We start from the raw sequence: 18690 nt of genomic DNA, 5'->3' as shown, positions 1-18690 counted from the left end.
GTGCCTGACGCCTCTTTTTCCTCCACTCTCTTGGTCTCTTTCAGTTGGAGGAGGACAGACTCTCGGGGCACTCCCTCCCGCGGTACAGCCCCCTGCGACGACTGGCGTCCTCCGTGTTCTCCTCCTCCACGCTGGAGACGGAGCACTACCCTCACCCCGGCGGCGGCGGCTCCTCGGGCTCCTCCGGTTCCCTCATTCAGCGCAGCCGCTCGGCTGAGAGCAGCCCCGTGCGTGCTCCCCATCGGCGCCATGCGCCCCTGGCTGCCGGCAACCACAGACTCGTGCCCTCGGTGCTCCGCATCTCGCGGTCCCAGCTGCAGCAGGTGTGGGCACGGTTCACCCACAAGACCTAGGCTGGGCCCCCCCCCTCCTGGAGGGGGCAGGTGGGGGGGGCTGGGGAGCAGACAGAGACCACGGTTCCCTCCCAGGACGCAATAATCACAGGCCACACAGCCCATCCCACCCACGTGCAATATGCCCCCCTAGAAGGTTGGCCCGAGATACTGTAAAACTCCCACCCCAACAGAGGCTCTGTCCCGGGTGGGCTCCTTTGCCAGGGGCCAGCCAAAATGGTGCAGGGAGGGGTGTTTGGTGTGCTGGCGCAGTTGGACAGGACAGGGGCCCTGAGATGGAGCGACCAGCGGCTCCAGAGTTCAGGGGAAACCAAGGCGCGGGGGAGCTGAGGTGTTCTGGGCAGTCTGGCTGTGGGGTCAGGTTCTGTTTACTTGGTAGTTGGTGTCTTGGCGAGTCTGGGTTGGAGCCATCCGAGGGGTTGGCGGGAGTGGAACCAGATGTGCTTCTGTGTCTGTCTAGTTGACCAGGGATAGGAATGTGGTGGGGGCTAGTCAAACCCAGGTTGGAGTGTGGTGGGAGAATGTGATGGGGAGTGGGCAGCCCTGTGACCTAGCAAACATTTCCCATGCCACCATCACCAAGGTCCCTTTCCTTCCACGTCTTACCACATAAGCTCACCCCCACCATCCCCAAGACCCTTGTGTGTCTCTCCCTGAGAGGCTTGACTGGTCCCAAGGACCAGTCTGCAGGCAATGTGGAGAATGTGATAAAGGATCCAGGACCCACCAGATCCCGAGCACAGGGACACCTTGTCTCAGAACAGGTCCCAAACAGAGAGCTCAGATCTGCCAGTCTTCCTGACTCCTCCTGGAGGTACCCTGGGTGTGGTGCAGGTAGAATACAGGAAGGCAGGCCAGAAGAGGACCTAGCCCCTGCTGGATGTTTACCCGGCTGCCCCTTCCACTTCTGTCCACTCCTCAGTTCCCCATCCTGTCTCTGCAGGGACCCCACTTTTTCATGCCCATGCCAACCAGCAAGGCTTAGGGAGGTGGTGGTGAGGAGGCTACCAGAAAGGGCAGTGCCTGACTCAGGAGAGGAGGAGGCTAGAGAGTTGGCAGAACACATGTTTTGGTGAGCTTGTGGGAATACATGTACCCATATGAGTGTGAGTGTGCTAATCCATGACTTGTGCACACAGTACAGCTGTCAGGAATGAACGCTCAGTCTGTGTCATGCACAATTCCAGAGAATGCTATTTATGTAGACCGTGGTATGACCAGCACCTACTGAAGTTCCATGGTGCTGCAGTCATGCGTGTGTTTGTGAATGCATGTGTGCGTGTGTGTGTGTGTGTGTGTGTGTGTGTGTGTGTGTGTGTGTGTGTGTTGTCCTTTGTAGCTTCCTAGGTCCTTATTCTTGCTCTACTCCTCTTTATGCATCTTCCCTCTGACCCTCTGTTTCCTCTCAACCCTGTGGCCCATCAACTTCCTCCAATATCCCTGAATTTAGTAGAGGTCTTGGGGCCGCTAGGCCAGTATGGGGATGCTTATATCTAGTGGTCAGTGGCCAGGAGCCAAGCTGTCCACATATGCACATGACGTGGTACAGTAGCTCAGCAGTCAGTTTCTACAGTCTCCACTTCTCTAAAACTTTTTTTTAAAAAAACAAACAAACAAAACACTAATGTCTGGGCCAAGAACATCTTTTTCCATTTCCATGATAGCAACCAAAGCCAGATCCCAGTCCTAACCCTGTGCCCTTCTCAAGCCAGGCTGCTCACTTTTGAACATCCTCAATCCCAGGGCTCTCTTGCCCTGTGGGCTGTCCCAACACTTTGCCTTCTGCCCAGGCAGAAGTTGGGGGAGGGGGTCCAGGGAGACTCCTTGAGAAAGAACAGAAACACAAAGCACAAAGGTGAGGGGTGGGGCTACAAGAAGCCCTTCCCAGTTTCCAGCACTGACCCCCCCCCTTAGCCCCTGCCCTCTACTCCCATGTGATGGTGGTAAGGGTTCTCTTTGTTCATCTGCTTCCTAAGTCAGAAGCACCAAGTACTTTGGGTTCTGGCATTCCTCTTCAGAGTGTTCCACCACCAGACCCGAGCAGTTCCTCCTCAGTGGCCAGAATTGTCCCAGAGGTGTTCTGAGACCCCCAAGTGCCTTAAGGCTTATCAAAGATGGTGGCACTGGTTTGCGCCTCAGTTTTAGCATTATAGACACATTACTGTTTTTCAAGATTTTAGGGATGGGGAAATCTATCATTCACAAAGGGCAACACCCGTGGGAAGGTAGGTGTCCTTTAAAGCAGACACAAAGGGCCGTTTGAAATGTCTGGCCCTCCAGAAGGCATCCTGTTGCACTGACCTCTGTGGTGAAGGAATTTGTAAGTCCCCCGAAGGTGACTTTGACAGAAATGTATCTTTGGCATGGGGCTGCTCTGTCTTTTGCAAACTGTACAAGTCTCCTCTAAGCCACCTGTGTTAGACCATGGCCACGTGCAGCTGGGTGAAGCTCTTTGTGGTTTGAGGCTGGTCTCTGGATCCAGTGTGTGGTAGGGCTAGCCGAGTGGGGGTAATGGTGTCAGACCCTTTTCCTCTGTAGAATTTCCCAGAGAACAGCCCAGAGTGTTTGGAGAAATGAGTGTCTGCCAGGGGGAAGCACAGCTTCTCCAATGCCAGCTTTGCATGGGCAGCACTCTCGGCCATGCTTAAGGCATGATGCTTTCACTTGGTACTCATGCCCTGCATATGGTGGTGTCTTCTAGTATTTTGTAGTTTAGTCACCGGCACATAGAGCTTCCTATGTGCCAGGCCATGATCTGAGCATTTGACAAATTAACTCACTTGAGCCTCATACCAGCCTATGAGATAGAACCCAATGCTACTGCATTTAATGGATTAATCAGATGTTTCTTTTACAAGAGCATAAATTAATAGAAAAGCCATCGATGCTGAGTAACTGAGGCCTTGCTCCATAGGAATCTTTAGATTTAGGTGTTGGTCCCCTCTTGGAAGAGGTGGGTTGTCTTGGAACTGTCCTCTCCTTCCCCACCTTGCCATGGGATTGCATCCAGATACGAGGCACCTAGAGTACTAGGGTCAGTTAAATTGATTGGACTCTATCTCCATCCTATGACCACTCCCTTGATCTCACATCGTCCCAAATATTGTATAGTAGCACTGAGGATTAATTAGGTGGGCAGACTAAGACACTATAAAAAAGCAGGCACTTGGACCTCTGACTTTAGTTCCTAAGGTCACACTCAGCAGAAATTGGCATCACTTGCTTAGCACTGACAGGGGACTTTGAGAGAGTGTGACCAGCTCATAGAGGTCAAGATGTGATAGCAAATTTACTGTAAAGGAAATCCCCACTCCAGTCTCTCCTTAGCTCAACCAGCTGTTGCCACTGTCTTCCAAGTTTTATATGAACTCTTCAAATTTTTAATTATTGGCAACACACTCATGCTTGTGTGTGCATGTGCGCACGGCATACACACACACACACACACACACACACACACACACACACGCACGCACACGCACGCACGCACGCACGCGCACACATACACACACAGCAGTTTCTAGGAAAAGCTGGTGACCTAACTTCTGTGACCCTGAGGACCCCTCACTGTATCCTCTGTCCAGGGCTGCAGCTCTCAAAGCAAGGCCTTTCTCAGCAGGTGCTCAAGACAGGCAGCCGCTTAGAAAGCTAGCTGCTAGTGGGGCATGGTAGTGGTGGAGGTGGTGTGTGTGTGTGTGTGTGTGTGTGTGTGTGTGTGTGTGCGCGCGCTCGCGTGCATGTGTGTATATATGCATGTTGCCGTGGTGAGCTCAGTGTGTGGAGCCATTGGATTTTTTCATTGTGAGTAGGGTAGACTGCCTGATAGGGCCAGTATTTTCTCAGCGCGGGAGAGTGTGTCCTGAGGACTGTAGGTCAGTGAAAAATGCTGTATTAAGTTCATAATCAATACACATCCCATACACTCAAGGCAGCTTGGGTCACAGCAATAACCACTGAGCATTCATCCCAACCACTAACCGGGAGCCCAATAATCTCTCTAATCTCTCTCCGAATTTCTAGTTATTGGAAAACAAACCCAGAACTTCCCAGTGGGTCGGAGGTGGCACCCCAGAGCCAGGCTGGTCCCAGCACCCCCCTTCCTACCTCTGTCTTCTGCCCTGCCTTGGTCTCTTTTTCTGGGGCAGGGTGGTGCTGTCTGTCTGTTCAGGCAGGGGTGGGGGAGCCTGGGCCCCTGAGGAGGTTTAAGAGTTGTGTCAGTGTTAATGGGTGGTTTGGGGAGAAACCATGCTTGGCTCAGGAAGTGGTTCCCATTGGAGGTTGGGGTGCGCTGTTGGGGCTGGGGACACAGATGATGTGCTCTCTGCTGTCCTTGAATTGATTTGGCAATTGGGGTACAAGTGTACACAAGTGTAGGGTAATTTCTGCTGTACCTCAGTCTCCACTTAGATATGGAATCTGCCTAGCTGGAGGGCAGGAGACATGCCACCCCGTGCCGTCTGACATTTAAGGTATCCTTCTCCCTAAGGGAGAGGCCCCAAGGCTGAGGACCACCTCCCTCAGATAACCCCACACATACTCAGGGGACTTCCCAACCTGGGGGGCCCCTGAGCCCACCCAAGAAGAGGTGGGGAAGGAACTGGGGAACCTTCCTTAGCCCTCTCCTTTCCCTGGGTTTTCTCGACACTCCACCACTCGCCCTCGGATCCTGCACAGGCTGTGGGTGGGAATGACCACCCACGCACACGCACACGCACACGCACGCTCACACTCGCGCGTACACTTCATCCACTCTCCGGACAGCAAACTTAGCAGCCCCGACCCAGAGCGCACCGAGCCCCTGTCACAGGTTTCTAACTGTAAGGGTCATCTGTTGCCCACTCCAGCTCTGTCCCGGCCCCGGGGCCCGTTGTCCCTCCACCGCCGACCCCCGTGTCCGTCGCACCTCGAATGTACGTTCGGTCTTTTTAACCAGCTGCTACTTGGCGTGCCCCGGGTACCGCCGGCCTCGGAGTCCCTCGCCCCGCCCGGCCCCGCCCCGCCCTGCCCCGCCCGCCCCGGCCGGGACCCCAGCTCCGGTCCCCGCCCCGCCAAGCTGCCTGCTGCTAAAACTTCTCTTGGGTTAGCGCCCCCGCCGTCCGCCTTCGCTCTCAGTTTTCGCTCTTCCTTTCTGCCGGCTCTCGGCCGCTGGGACCCTGACCTGGAGGCGGGGTGGGGACGAGTGCGGGACTCGCCCCTGAGTGCTTCCTTCCAGGTTAGGGTGCAGACCAGGGGCGGGGTGGGGGAGCGGAGGAGCTGGCTCCCAGAGCCCGACCTCCTAACCCGATTCAGGTTACCTCACCGCCCATAGGGCTGTCCCTACCATTGGCCTTGCAATTGGATGCCAAAGAGCCCAGAGTTGAAGGGGGAGCCAAACTTGGAGCCTAGGTCTCTCAGAGCCACCCAACCCCACTCCCTTTTGCCCATATTCCAGTCCGCGTCCCTTGTCCCACCCATCCCACCCACCACTAAGGGCCCTGGGGGGCTCCCCAAACTTGCCCCCACTTCCAACTCTTCCCCACCCCACCCCCACCCCCACCCCCGAAAATAAAACTCAGGGACCAACATCTGCTTCCTTTGCACTTGCTCCGTCGACCCCTCCCCCAGGTGGAGGGGCTTCCGGGGGGAAGGGGCGGGTTCCAGGGCCCCTAGAGTTGACAGTATTGCCGCAGAGAGGGGCTGGCCCCTGCCCCGCGAAAGGTGGGACTGGTGGTGTGGGGAAACTCAGCCCCAGGACCTAACAGAGCTCTCTCCCTACAAAGGTCCCCTGGTCCCCCTTCTGGGGATGGGGTGAAGCGAAGGGTGGGAGGGGGGTTGGCAAGAAGACCCTCTCGGAGGTCTCCAGTCCCAGCCGGTTTATTCCTGAGCGCCCCTCCCTGTCGCCCCAAGTCTTTCCTCAACCCCTTTGTATTGCAATAAGACTGTATTATACGCTTGCACTATTCCCTTACCCTGGCCAGCCTAAGCATGCGCGAGAAACTCAAAACCACACACTCGAAGATGGGACGCTTTTTCTTTTCTTTCTCTCCTTATTTGTTTTCCTTTCTTTCTTCTCTTTGCCTTTCTCTTCCTCTTTCTCTCCGGGGTGCGTCCTCCTTAGTGTACATAGCAGCGTCAGGGGCCCCGGACCCGGGTAGAAAAGCATGCACTGAGCCCCTCACCCCCACCCCAGACTGCGAGTACTGTAAAATCCAACACTTGAAACCGACACGCACACGCGCGGCGCCGCCACGGGGGTGGGACACGGACACGCACCCACGCGCACACGGCCGTGCACGGGCGGGGGTGGGGGCGCCCCGCCGTCAGGCGTCGCTGTGCGAGGGATCTTGTGCCTTTTAAAGTCCCTGTATGTTCATGCAGACAATCCGGAGAGCTTGTGTACTACCAAATCCTCATTAAAGACGCCTTCCAGGAACCTTTGCCTTGGCCTGCTTTCTTTCACCGCCCCACTTGGGGCATGAGGACCTCAGCTCCGGGGGCGGGGCGGGCGGGGGTAAGGGGCTGGGACTGTTGACTGGGGGACTGGGAGTGCGCAACAGCTGGGCTGGAATTGCCGCATCCCCCTCCCCGCCCTCCGCGCCCCCTTTTGCCCAGGAAGGGCGTGGCCCCCTATGCCCAGGAAGGATGAGCAGACTCAATAAGTCTCTGGGATCCAGCTCCAGCTGCCAACTGGACAGAGAGGAATGTGATTGTAGGAGGTTAGGTCCCACAGAGTGTGTGGTGGCCAGAATGCCAGAGAGCCCTGTGCCAAACAGACACTGCTACTGTTCTTGCCCCCCTTCTGTCTGAGGGAGGGAGTGGCCGGTGAAGGGACAGCACCCATGCAGATTTAGCTCAGGGCTTGGAGGCAGTGAAAGGGCCTGGACCCTAAGAAGGCCAGAACTACAAAAGCAGGCTGAGCAGACTGGAGACTGTCCCTTCTGTGTCCTGCCCTTCTTGTCCCTTACTCTGGCTGGGCAGAAGATAGGAGCTAGCATACTGGTGACTCTGGGATCTACTGGGACAGATTCTGGCTATTGGGTGATCTCAAGCTGCTGAAGAGGAAGCAAACTTTCCCTTGGGGCCGAGTGCGGGGGTGGGGGTGGGGGTGGGGGGGGTGGTGGTGTTGGTGGTGAAGGGCCAGTGACAGAAGGCCCCCCCCCATACTTGTTGGCTCTGGGTCCTAGAGCAGGTGTGGGGAGCATGGTGAGGGAGACTTTGAGATCTAGTCACATGTGTGAGGTCTGAGTGGAGCTGGTAGCCATGTTCCCACCTTCCTCTTCCCGGGCCAGAGTAGCCAGGCATGTTGGGGGCCAGAGCTTCTCTCTTGGGTGGCAGTTGGAGAGGAGGGAGGGCTCTTAGCTGGACAGAAACACTCTGAGGGAGAGCAGGTAGACTGAGGCAGGTGAGTGACGCAGATGTGACTGAAGAGCTGCCAGTGGCTACTTGGTCTACATGTCCTCTCCTCTCAGGCCTGGCATTACTGCATGGCTGGGTCAGGGTGGAGGAACATGTTCTCTTATGGGTTCACCTTCCAGGGCAGGGGAAGGGATCTAGGACATTAGGCAGTCCTGAAAGGCACAAATCCCTCTCCTGGTTAATGTGAGGGAGTGCCAGCTAACCCATTTACTTTTGTCACTCAGCCTGTCCATACCCACAACCTTGGGACTTTGAGTTGGAGTGTGGTTTCAGGAAATGCTTGGCCAGGGTCCAGGCAAGACAGTCACTTCATGCACCCTGTGTGGGCACTGGGATGAGGTAGAACGGAAGGTCACAGGTTCACCCGGGGCTAAAGAGAGACCAGCACAATCAGTAACAAAGGGGGACCAGGTCCGGCCATTTCCCTTCCTTTGCATGTGGTGTTGAAGGAATGGACATCAGTCTAGCTAGGCTTTCCAGCTGGAGGGACTGGCTTCAGGCTTCAGGGAACAGTGCAGGGAGCAGAAGCCTGGAGCCTTTGTTTTGAGCAGGGCCTCAGCTTGAATGGCCTGCTTGCCCTCCAGCCATACCACCTTCTACTGAATGCTGATCACCTGGGACCTGGGGCTTTTGAAACAGTCTCACTACGGGGTCTTGTCTGGTCTGGAACTCATGATGTAGACCAGGCTGATATTGTACTCACAGAGGCCCTGGCCTTTGCCTCCTGAGTGCTGGGATTAAAGCTGTGTGTCACCAGGGACCTTCAAATCAGCTGGATGAGCAGATGAGCCATGCCAAGGCAGGCCTGGGAGCCTAAACAAACAAGTGAGATTCATAAAGGTCACTGCCCTAGGAGAGGTGTGTTTTCCAGGTCGGCTACCCCTTTCAGGCCCTATGCGTGCACACACACACACACACACACACACACACACACACACAGACATACACACACATACACACACATGCACACATACAGACATATACACACATACACACTCACACACATATACACACACTCACACATTCACATACAGACATACACACACACACACTCAGACATATACACACGTACACACACTCTCACACACACACAGACATACACACACATGTACACAGACATACACACACACAGACATATACACACATACACACTCACACACATACACACACACATTCACATACAGACATATACACACATACACACACTCTCTCACACACATACAGACATACACACACATGCACACAGACATAAACACACACACTCTCACACACATACACATACACACAGTCACACATACACATACAGACATATACACAGGTGCACACACACACAGACATATACACAGGTGCACACACACAGACATATACACACATACACAGTCTCACCCTCTCTCTCTCTCTCTCTCTCTCTCTCTCTCTCTCTCACACACACACACACACACACACACACACACTCACACACACAGCTGGGATGCAGCCTGCTCACTGTGCAGTCCCTCCCACGGTTTCCTCATGTTTCCGTGGCCAAGTACACAGAAAGTGTCCAGAGGGATGCACCAGCAGACTGGAGATTAAGAGAGCAAATAGCTCACTGGGCATCCCGGGAGAGGCACAGAAAGTACTCTGCTCCTATCCGAGGAAGGGGCTCCTTCCTATCAGGACAGTAGGTGGGATAGGGGGATTTAAACAAAACCCAGTGTACCCAGGCTAGTGGGTAGCCCTGATCCTGTTGGCAAAGCTCTGAGATCTACAGCCCTGCCCCTCAAATGCAGAAGGTTTTTCCATTCTCCTGCATGGGAGACAGTGGGCAAAGTCTGGGTCTTGATAGCCCTTGTTAACACATTTTCCAATTTGGGCCAATGGTTTCTGGGTCAGTGCTTTTTGCTGCCTTGCTGGCCTGGTTGGGTCCCAAACAATTAGGGCAAAGGGCCCTAGATGGGAGGAGAGGACTTCCTGTGGTCATCCAGCTGCTGGGAGGGGTGGGTCTCACCTGTATGGGGCTTTTGTGTAGAGATTCAGGACTTGGCCAGGTGTAGAAGAAAAGGTGGTTTTAACAGAAATGTCCAAGACCTGGGAAATGGGATAGAAGTCAGCAGCTGTTCAGTAGAGCGACGATGAGGGGGTAGGGTTCAGGGCTGTCTGTGCTGAGCAGGTGCGGCTGGGGCTGGGTGGAAGGCATGAGCGAAGCCCCCAAGTGTCTTCCTGTCCTTGGTTGTCCCTGCATTTGCCCAGCCCAGGATCTCCATCACCACTCAAAGCCTCCTTGTCCCCTCGGCCAGTCGTTTTCTGTAGCCGTAACACTGGCAAGACACATCAACAGTGGTACAGCAAGCACACAATAGGAACCTTAATGTTGGCTGGATAAATAGCTGAAGTAAGAATGAAATTATAGCATGGGGAAAAAAGAAAACAACTCCTGGGGACTTCAACAGGGATGTAAGAGGACAAAGTTCTAAAGAAGCTTCTAGACCATCAGGGGTTCCTTTGGGGGCCATGGCTACCCTGTCTCTGCACATGTGTTTGCATGACAGAGCATGTATGAATGTGGAGGTCAGAGGTCAAGGTCAGGTTTCTTGTGCTATTTTTATTTTTCAAATAAAACCCCCCAGATGCCAGGCGGTGGTGGTGCATGCCTTTAGTCCCAGCACTCGGGAGGTAGAGGCAGGAGGATCTCTATGAGTTCAAGACCAGCCTGGTCTACAAGAGCTAGTTCCAGGACAGGCTCCAAAGCCATAGAGAAACTCTTTCTCGAAAAATAAAACAAAACCAAAACAAACAAACAAAAAAAAGATTTATTTCTTTTATGTGCATGAGTGTTTACCTGCATGTATATATGTGCATTGTGTGTGTGCCTGAGGCCCACAGAGGTCAGAAGAGGGTGTCAGATCCCCTGGAACTAGAGCTATGGATGGTTGTGAGCCACCACGTGAGTGCTATGAACTAACCCAGGTCCTCTGCAAGAGCAATAAGTTCTCCTAACTACTGAGCCATCTCTCCAGACCCTCCATCTTATTTTTTGAGATAGGATCTCTCTCTGAATCTAGAACTCATCAGTTGGTAAGACTGATTGCTCAGCCAGATAGGGAAATTTCCTGTCTCCATCCGCCCCCAGGCAAGTGCCTCTCCATGCTGGCTTTTTACTTGGGCACTGGTGAGCTGAACTCAGGTCCCCATGTTTGTGCAGCAAGCACATGACCTTTAGGCCATCTCCCCAACCCCTCGGCCACTGCCGTTTTGGGTGTTTTTGAGACAGTCTCACTGGCTGTCCTTGAATTCACTGTGTAGCCCAGGTTGACTGAAGGCTCACAGCAGTCTTCCTGCCTCAGTCTCCTCCATGTTAGGGTTACAGGAATGTGCAGCCACACAGCTGTAGGCTATCTGCCTGCCCTTCCTCCCACTCCTACACTGAGTCCTCTCAGACAGTGGATGATGGGAAAGATTGTGGATGTTGAGGAGGGGACATCACCAGTTCAAAGGGTGCTCAGCCTTGGAGATCCCTGTCTCATTCTCCACCAGCCTCAGAGCTAAGTGCATTGAAGCTAATGGACCGGCATCTTCTTTGCCTACTCCAGAAGTCATGGAAGGGACAGTGATCTACAAACCAGTGTGAGCAGAGCAAAGGGCATGAGACAAATACTCTTTGAGCTGTCTATTGCTTATGTGACCCCCTTTGTGTTTGGGACCTTTGTGGAGTGTGCATTATGCCCAGTTCTTCTTGTATAGAGATCCCGTGTTCCACTCAAATAAATGTGTGTCTGCCTTATTTGGTACCTGACCCATAGATTTTTAATGTATAGTGTAGCAACCAGGACACTTTGTGTGTATGTGTGTGTAAGCTGGAGATCAACCTTAGGCATCATTCCTGAGCAGTCCACTTTGTTTTCTCACTGGGGTCTGGGATTTGCAGATTAGGCTAGGCTGGCTGGCCAGTGAGCTCCAGAACCCTATCTGTCTTTACTTCCCCGGGGATTACAAGCACACACCATACACCTGTTTCAAACTTAGGTGGCAAACACTTTACCAGCGGAATCATCTGCCCCAGCCCCTGGCTCTTTTAAAAACAATTAATTAAAATATGACATCATTTCCAGCTTCTCTTCCCTTCCTCCAATTCCTCCCGGATCTCACCCTACTCTCTTAAAGTGATGGCCTAGTTTCTTTGATTATTACTGTCACACACACGCCCACAAACACACACATGCACACATGCACATACGTGTGCACACACATGGATGTACAAATACAAACTGAGTTCATTTCATATTGCCTGTGTGTATGAGTTCAGGGCTGACTGCTTTGCATTAGCTGGGCGAGTAAGGGAGCTGATCCCTGGGAAATCAATTCCCCCCTCTCTGCTGTCCTATAGCCCAGGTTGACCTCAAATTCACTCTTTATAACTCTTCTTCCCAAGAGCTGGGGTTACAAGTAAGTGCCACTGCAGGTGGTTAAGGACCTCTTGAATGAATAAACATTAACAAAACCCTCCAGGGACTTCATTTCTGAGAGCTGGGAGGGATCTGGCAAATGGGTAGAAAGGAAAGCTGATTTGTCATGTGACTTGAGGGTAAGGGGCACCCAAGTGTGAGATGCATGGCACACCCAAGGAGATGCTGATAATATCGTGTGACTAGAGACAGATGGGGCGGGGGCATGGGTACTTGAGCACTGGAGGCTGAGGTAGGGAGGGAGAAGGGAGGAGGCAAGGTGGGGGGTGAGAGATGGCTCCTGTGCCAAGCCAAGGATGGGGACTGTCACGTATGCCCTGTGATGGGCGGCAGAGAGAGAGAGCTGAGTTTTAGGAAGTTCAGTCGGGCAGTTATCAGAAAGACAGCTGGCAGTTAGGGACTGAGACAACAGGTTGGTGGCTGTGGAGTACTAGACTGGCAGGAACAAGTTCATGAATCCCAGGGAGCTTGACCTTGAGATGATTATGTCACATGGTGATGCAGGAGGTGACAGAATTATTTCCCCTTTCAGGGTTCTGGTTTGGATGGATGGTGTCCTGTTGGTTTAGGAAGACAGAGTCCCAGTGTGTTAAAAGAAAGAAAGGAAAGTGCTGGGCACTGAGCACCCCCTACACACTGTGGAACAAAGCCAAGTCAACCCCATAGGCCTAATATAGTGTTGTCTGAGGATGTCTGCAGAGTGGATTGGAGGTACTGACAGAGAAGGGACCAAGAAGTGTAGGAGACAATCAGTTCTGCTAGAAGGGGGGTGACAGAAAGGATGTAGTGGGAGTCTAACAGCAGAGAGAGGTTCAGCCATGATGGGATTGCCAAGGACTCCACACACAGCTTCAAAGACGAAAACCTAACTGAGCTCCTGGGAGAGAGAACTGGATATAGTTCTCACTGACAGGCCGGTCAAGGGCAGGAAGGAAGAAGGTAGCGCTCCAGTGACCTGTTTGCGCTCCAGTATGGGAGGGCTTCCCTCACCGGGTCTTGTGGTCCTGGATAGCAGTTACAGAGGCCTCGCCCTGGCTGGAGGGGGTAAGACTCACATCTGTGAGGACCGTGAATCCCAGAAAGAGACTCAGCCCTCCTGTCTGGCCGCCTATAGAAGGCTTTTCCGGGATGCTACCAGTCATACCCTAAAGTTGGCTCTGTCTGGTGAGGGGAGGAGAGGGCAGGGAGAGAGAAGAGCACTAGGATCTGATCTACCCCTCAGACAGGATGCCCTGAGCCTTACTAGGCACCAGGGATTATTCTAGGACCAGAGGACATGGCAATAACAAAACAGACCCTTTGTCTACCTTCTGGCAGGTGTCCCTGGTGGTGGGGTCTCACTTATAGGGCACAGGTGAGGTCCAGGAGGGTGGGTGACCTCAGTGGGTCCCTGTGTGTGCCCCTTACAGGTGTTCTCTGTGGCGCCCCCGTTTGAGGTGAATGGCCTTCCACGAGCTGTGCCTCTGGGCTTGCCCTACCAGGACTTCAAGAGAGACCTCTCTGATTACCGAGAACGGGCACGGCTGCTCAACAGGGTCCGAAGGGTGGGCTTCTCGCACATGCTGCTCACCACCGCACAGGTCCCATTGGCTCCCTTTCAGCCTCAGGCCAATGGGAAGGAGGGAGAAAAGGAGGAGGAGAAGAAGGAAGAGGAGGAGGATGAAGAAGAAGAGGAAGAAGAGGAGGAAGAGGAGGAGGAAGATGAAGATGAGGAGGAGGAGGCAGGGGCCCTCGGGGAGGAGCTGGGCCCTCAAAGTGGCTCTAGCAGTGAGGGGAGTGAGCGGAGCACTGAGCGGAGCCAGGAGGGCGCCCCATCCACACTGCTAGCTGATGATCAGAAAGAGGCCAGGGGCCGGGCCTCCATGGCTGATGGGGACCTGGAGCCCGAGGAGGGCTCCAAAACGCTGGTGCTCGTCTCCCCTGGTGACATGAAGAAGTCGCCAGTCACTGCCGAACTGGCCCCTGACCCTGACCTGGGCACCTTGGCTGCGCTCACCCCTCAGCACGAGCAGCCTCAGCCTACTGGAAGCCAGCTGGATGTATCAGAGCCGGGCACTCTGTCCTCCATCCTTAAGTCTGAACCCAAGCCCTCAGGACCTGGAGTGGGGCTTGGTGTTGGGCTGGTGGCCACTGGTGGGGTGGTGGCAGTCACCTCCTCACCCTTCACCAAAGTCGAGAGGACCTTTGTTCACATTGCAGAGAAATCCCACCTCAATGTCATGTCTTCTGGAGGGCAGGCATCCAGGCCAGAGGAGTTTAGCCTTGGGGGTGAGCTGGGCCTGGAGATGGTCTCTGAGGGGGCCGCTGCAGAGGAGGGGTGCCCAGTGCCTCTGGAGAATGGCATGGCTTTGTCAGGGCTGGATGGAACTGAGATGGAGAGTTGTGCCCTGTCTGGCCCTCCTGGGGAGACACCCTCAGAAGTGGTCACAGACTCATTGCCCAATGGCCCAGCCCTTGCTGATGGGCCAGCTCCAGCATCCCCACTGGAGCCAGTCACCAAGAAAGGGACTGCCATCTCCCCCAGCTGCCATGCTATGCCAGCTTCTCGCCCCAGGAGCCGTATTCCTGTCTTGTTGTCTGAAGAGGACACAGGCTCAGAGCCTTCGGGCTCACTGTCGGCCAAAGAGCGGTGGAACAAGAGGGCTAGGCCACAGCAGGACCTGGCACGGCTGGTGATGGAGAAAAGGCAGGGTCGCCTATTGCTGAGGCTGGCCTCAGGAGCCTCATCCTCCTCTAGCGAGGAACAGCGCCGTGCCTCTGAGACACTCTCTGGCACCGGCTCTGAGGAGGACACACCTGCCTCAGAGCCCACAGCAGCCTTGCCTAGGAAGGTTGGGCGGGCAGCGACCACCCGGAGCCGGATTCCCCGCCCCATTGGTGTGTCCATGCCTGCAGAAGGACAGCAACTTCCTGGCAGACCCCATGGTGCAGCCTCAGCGTCTGACTTGGCCATCACCAGCAGGTGAGAAACCCTGCCAGTACTAGTTGTGGGCAGAGTGGCCACAGAAGGCCTCCAGGGACTTCTCAGAGCCAACATTAGGTACTATGACACACTCAGATACCTTTTGGCTCCCATCTGGGCACTGTGTTACTTGTGACTGAGTGTCAGCTCTGTCACTGGGCTCAAGGGAGCAAGAACGGCATGCTTGGAGGGGATACGGTGGGATGGGGTCAGGGCAGGCTGCTGGAGACCAGCAGAGCCCATTCACGGTCCCTGGTATGCCATGGGACATTTGAAACCAAAGGGTAAAGCCTTGGGTGTCCAGTACCTGGCATGAAATAGTATTTTGTATTGATATTAACATAAGCTCATTCTAGATTAGAATGCAAAACCCATAGGAATTTTAGAGATGACACGTGACCCTTAAGGAAAACCTGTAGCAGGCTCCTTCAGTCACAGCCCAAAAGGCCCTGCACTTCAGGATGGAACAGCAGGCCTGTTTATTCCTCTGTCTGGCCTCTTCCATCTTACCCATCTTTGATGACACAGATCTCTAACGGCTCAATGCTCAAAGACATTCTGAAAATGTTCCCCTGTTCCCCACTCCTGTCCTTTTCTCTTGCCCTCTGCCCCTCAGCAGGCTCCAGCTGCAGAAGCCCTCAGGGTCGACCACTGCTGACCTCCGTCCCAAACACTCCGCGAGCCGAGGCCCTGGCCCAGGTCGTGCCCAGGTCTCTAGATCTGCAGCGCCCCGCAGTCCCGGCCTCCCCGCCTCCACCGCGCGCCACCCCAGCGGCTCCCCGCGGAGCCAGTCCCTGTCCCGAAAAGAGAGCTCCTCCCCATCGCATCAAGCCCGACCCAGCGTCCCTCCACCTCGGGGGGTCCTCCAGGCCAGATCTCAGCCCGAGGCCTCCCCAGGGCCCCCCAAGAAAGGACCCAAGGGGAAACAACCGCAGACTCAGCGCGCAGCAACCAAAGGCCGGGCGGCAGTCTCGGAGGGCCGGCCAGGGACCAGATAATGACACCCGCCCGCGGCTCTCTGCGGCGCCCCCTACCCTCACCCTGGTCCCCACCCGCAGCCGGCCACACTGGAGCAGCTTCCAGCACAGCCTTACGCGCCCGCGCGCCACCTTGGCCCCAGCTTCCTGCCTGCACCCGCCAGGACGCACGTGAGCACATGTTGCGCCCTGCAGCCCACTGACCCCGGAGGGAGCGTGTCTCGATTCCTCTCTCTGCGTCCTCCCTCCCTCCTACCGCCCCTCTGCAGGGACAGGCTCACAGCAGCAGATCCTCCGCCCCGGGAAGGCTCAGTCACTTTTCGCCCGAAGACTCGGCTTGTAGCGCCCCCCCTCCCCACGTCCCCTTCAAGTACCAGGTTTTGGCTGATCTCCACACCCCACACCCAAGGGGCTTACATCTGCTAACACCTCCTGCGGCCCACCTTGTCCTTATCCTCATCTTCTTCAGCCTCCAACCCTACCCAACAGGAGACACAGCCTCAAATTCCAGAAGTGTGCGGGCTCGGGCCTGCCCAGACTCCTAGAAGCCATGGTGGCCATGGAAGTCCAAGCTAGAATTGGGGAAGTGGGACCCAGGGATCATTGGTTTACTAGGCTTAAGGGGACATCTCTAGTCTGGCTAAAGTCAGCTCTATGAGAGGCACAGGACTTAAGATTCTTGAGAGGGGTTTGGGTTGCTCCCCCTGTCTCTGGAGAACAGAAATACCTTTCCTGAATAGGGTTGAATGGGGCCTCTGGAAGCGCAGCTGTCTCCCCAGGCAAGTGTGTCCCAGTGGGAATTTGGAAAGGAGCCTTAAAAAGGTTACTCACTTCTCTGGTCCTATATAGTCTAGCACTCAGGACCCCTTTCCATCAGGAAGTCCTTACTGCTATCTAACCTCAATTCTGCATATCCCTCAGTCAACTCTCCTGTCTCAGCGTTCCACAGAGGTGGAGTGGCTGGTTATCACCTTCTCCGTGTTGGTCATTTGAAGATTCGGGGACTCTGTTCTGGTCATCCTGCCATCTCTGCTGTGGGCAATGGGCTGGCTCAGGCATCGTTTCCCTAAGTGGGGGTGGGGGGGTGGGCAGGGTGGGGCAGAAGGTCCTCTCACTTTAGATTGACTGTGATGTGATGCTAGCTGGTGTCCACCCCCACCCTCACCCCCCACCCCAGTTCACCCTGGGCTCTCTTCCTCTGAGCCAGCCTACACAGCTGAGCTGCTCTGAGCCTGACATGGGGCCTCCTCCTGCATTTTGGCTTCTGCAAAGCTGGTCCACCTCATCAGGAGCCTCAGCTGCTAACATCTGGGGCAAGCAGCACCCTGGCTACAGAAGGGACAGACAACCCTCCTATCTGAGACAGGGACTCCCTGCAGGCCGCCTATAAAGCACTCAGCCTCCATCCCCTGTTCTGGCCCTGATATCCTTCCCTGAGCCACAGAGAGCAAACCAAGACATTCAGGTGACAAAGGAGGAAGGAAGACCTCAGTGCACCAGCGGTCGGCTGCTGCAGCTACCCCCAGGATGACTGACTGACTGACTAGGAGCGGCTTGGTGCCAGCTAACTCCTCACGGAGAGTCAGCGGGTCTGGGCAGTTGCTTCCATGCCAAGAAGGCAGCTCTATAGACCAGCCCTGGGAGGACACCAGGGTGGATAGTCTTTGAGGTCTATCCCACACTGATGCTGAAGCTCCCAGAACACTCAGGAAACTTCTCTGGATTCAGTTATCTTTGTCACCCCGAGGCCCCCCTCTAATGACCCTCTAGTCTAGCAGAGGGCTAGAGGGTCCACTTCCTCCCACCCAGAGCTTTTAGGAACGACAATCAGCTCATGCCAGGTGGGGACCAGGACATGACCCCCTAGTGCCCAGGCCCTGGGCCTGCTCCTTGCCACCAACCGAACTGTGAATGTAGGCCCCGCTCAGTCTCACTTCTGCTGTAGGACCAATAACACCCTGGTTTGGAGATGGGAGAAAAGGGAGGCCTGAGAAAGCCCTGAGCTCACCCCACCCAGCTGCACCCAGCACTTGAGCTGGCACAGATGCAAAACCCAGTCTGCCCTTGGGATTCCAGATCTCCACAGGGTCCAACTGACCTCAGGCCTCCAAGTCAATAGTGTCGTCATGCTAGGAGGAAGGAGGGACAGAGGACCAGCAGGGGTGGGTGGCGAGGGGACTCCGTGGTTCCTCTCCCCAGGAAGGAACCTTCCCAATGCCCCACCCCCAGCTGAAGGTCTTTCCTTGAGAATCCACCATGCCCGCACTAGGCCCTTCTCTATGAGAGTGTCACGCTGCCACCACTGTCCCTCCTGTCCCCATCCTGACTGCTTGTGTTACTGGCTCAGATGTGAGGTGTGTTCACCTTAATGCGCCTTCCCTCCCCAGCTGTACCATGTGCAGAGGGATGCAGGACAAGGGCCCTGCCCCAGGCACATGGCTCTCTGGCTTCCCGGTGCCTCCTGAGGGGCCTGGCTGCCTCAGTCTTCTGAGCCCCTTGGGTCAGTGTTGGGAGGCAGGGAGTTGCCCTCCCCCTCCCTGGGAAGCAACAGAAGAATG

At 55.1% G+C, this 18690-nt stretch overlaps 1 protein-coding gene across 1 annotated transcript in view; it reads left to right on the top strand.

The window, feature by feature from the left end:
* Positions 1 to 16153, top strand: part of Ttbk1 (tau tubulin kinase 1) — a 36872-nt gene extending 20719 nt beyond the window's left edge. Inside the window, exons 13-14 of the mRNA XM_027389187.2 lie at positions 13603 to 15155; positions 15775 to 16153. Of these exons, the coding sequence (XP_027244988.1) occupies positions 13603 to 15155; positions 15775 to 16153 (1932 nt within the window). The remainder of the gene's footprint in view (positions 1 to 13602; positions 15156 to 15774) is intronic.
* Positions 16154 to 18690: the final 2537 nt, after the last annotated feature.

The sequence above is a fragment of the Cricetulus griseus genome (genome assembly GCF_003668045.3).
Source record: "Cricetulus griseus strain 17A/GY chromosome 1 unlocalized genomic scaffold, alternate assembly CriGri-PICRH-1.0 chr1_0, whole genome shotgun sequence".
Lineage (NCBI taxonomy): Eukaryota > Metazoa > Chordata > Mammalia > Rodentia > Cricetidae > Cricetulus > Cricetulus griseus.
This window is presented reverse-complemented; position numbering and strand designations above follow the sequence as displayed.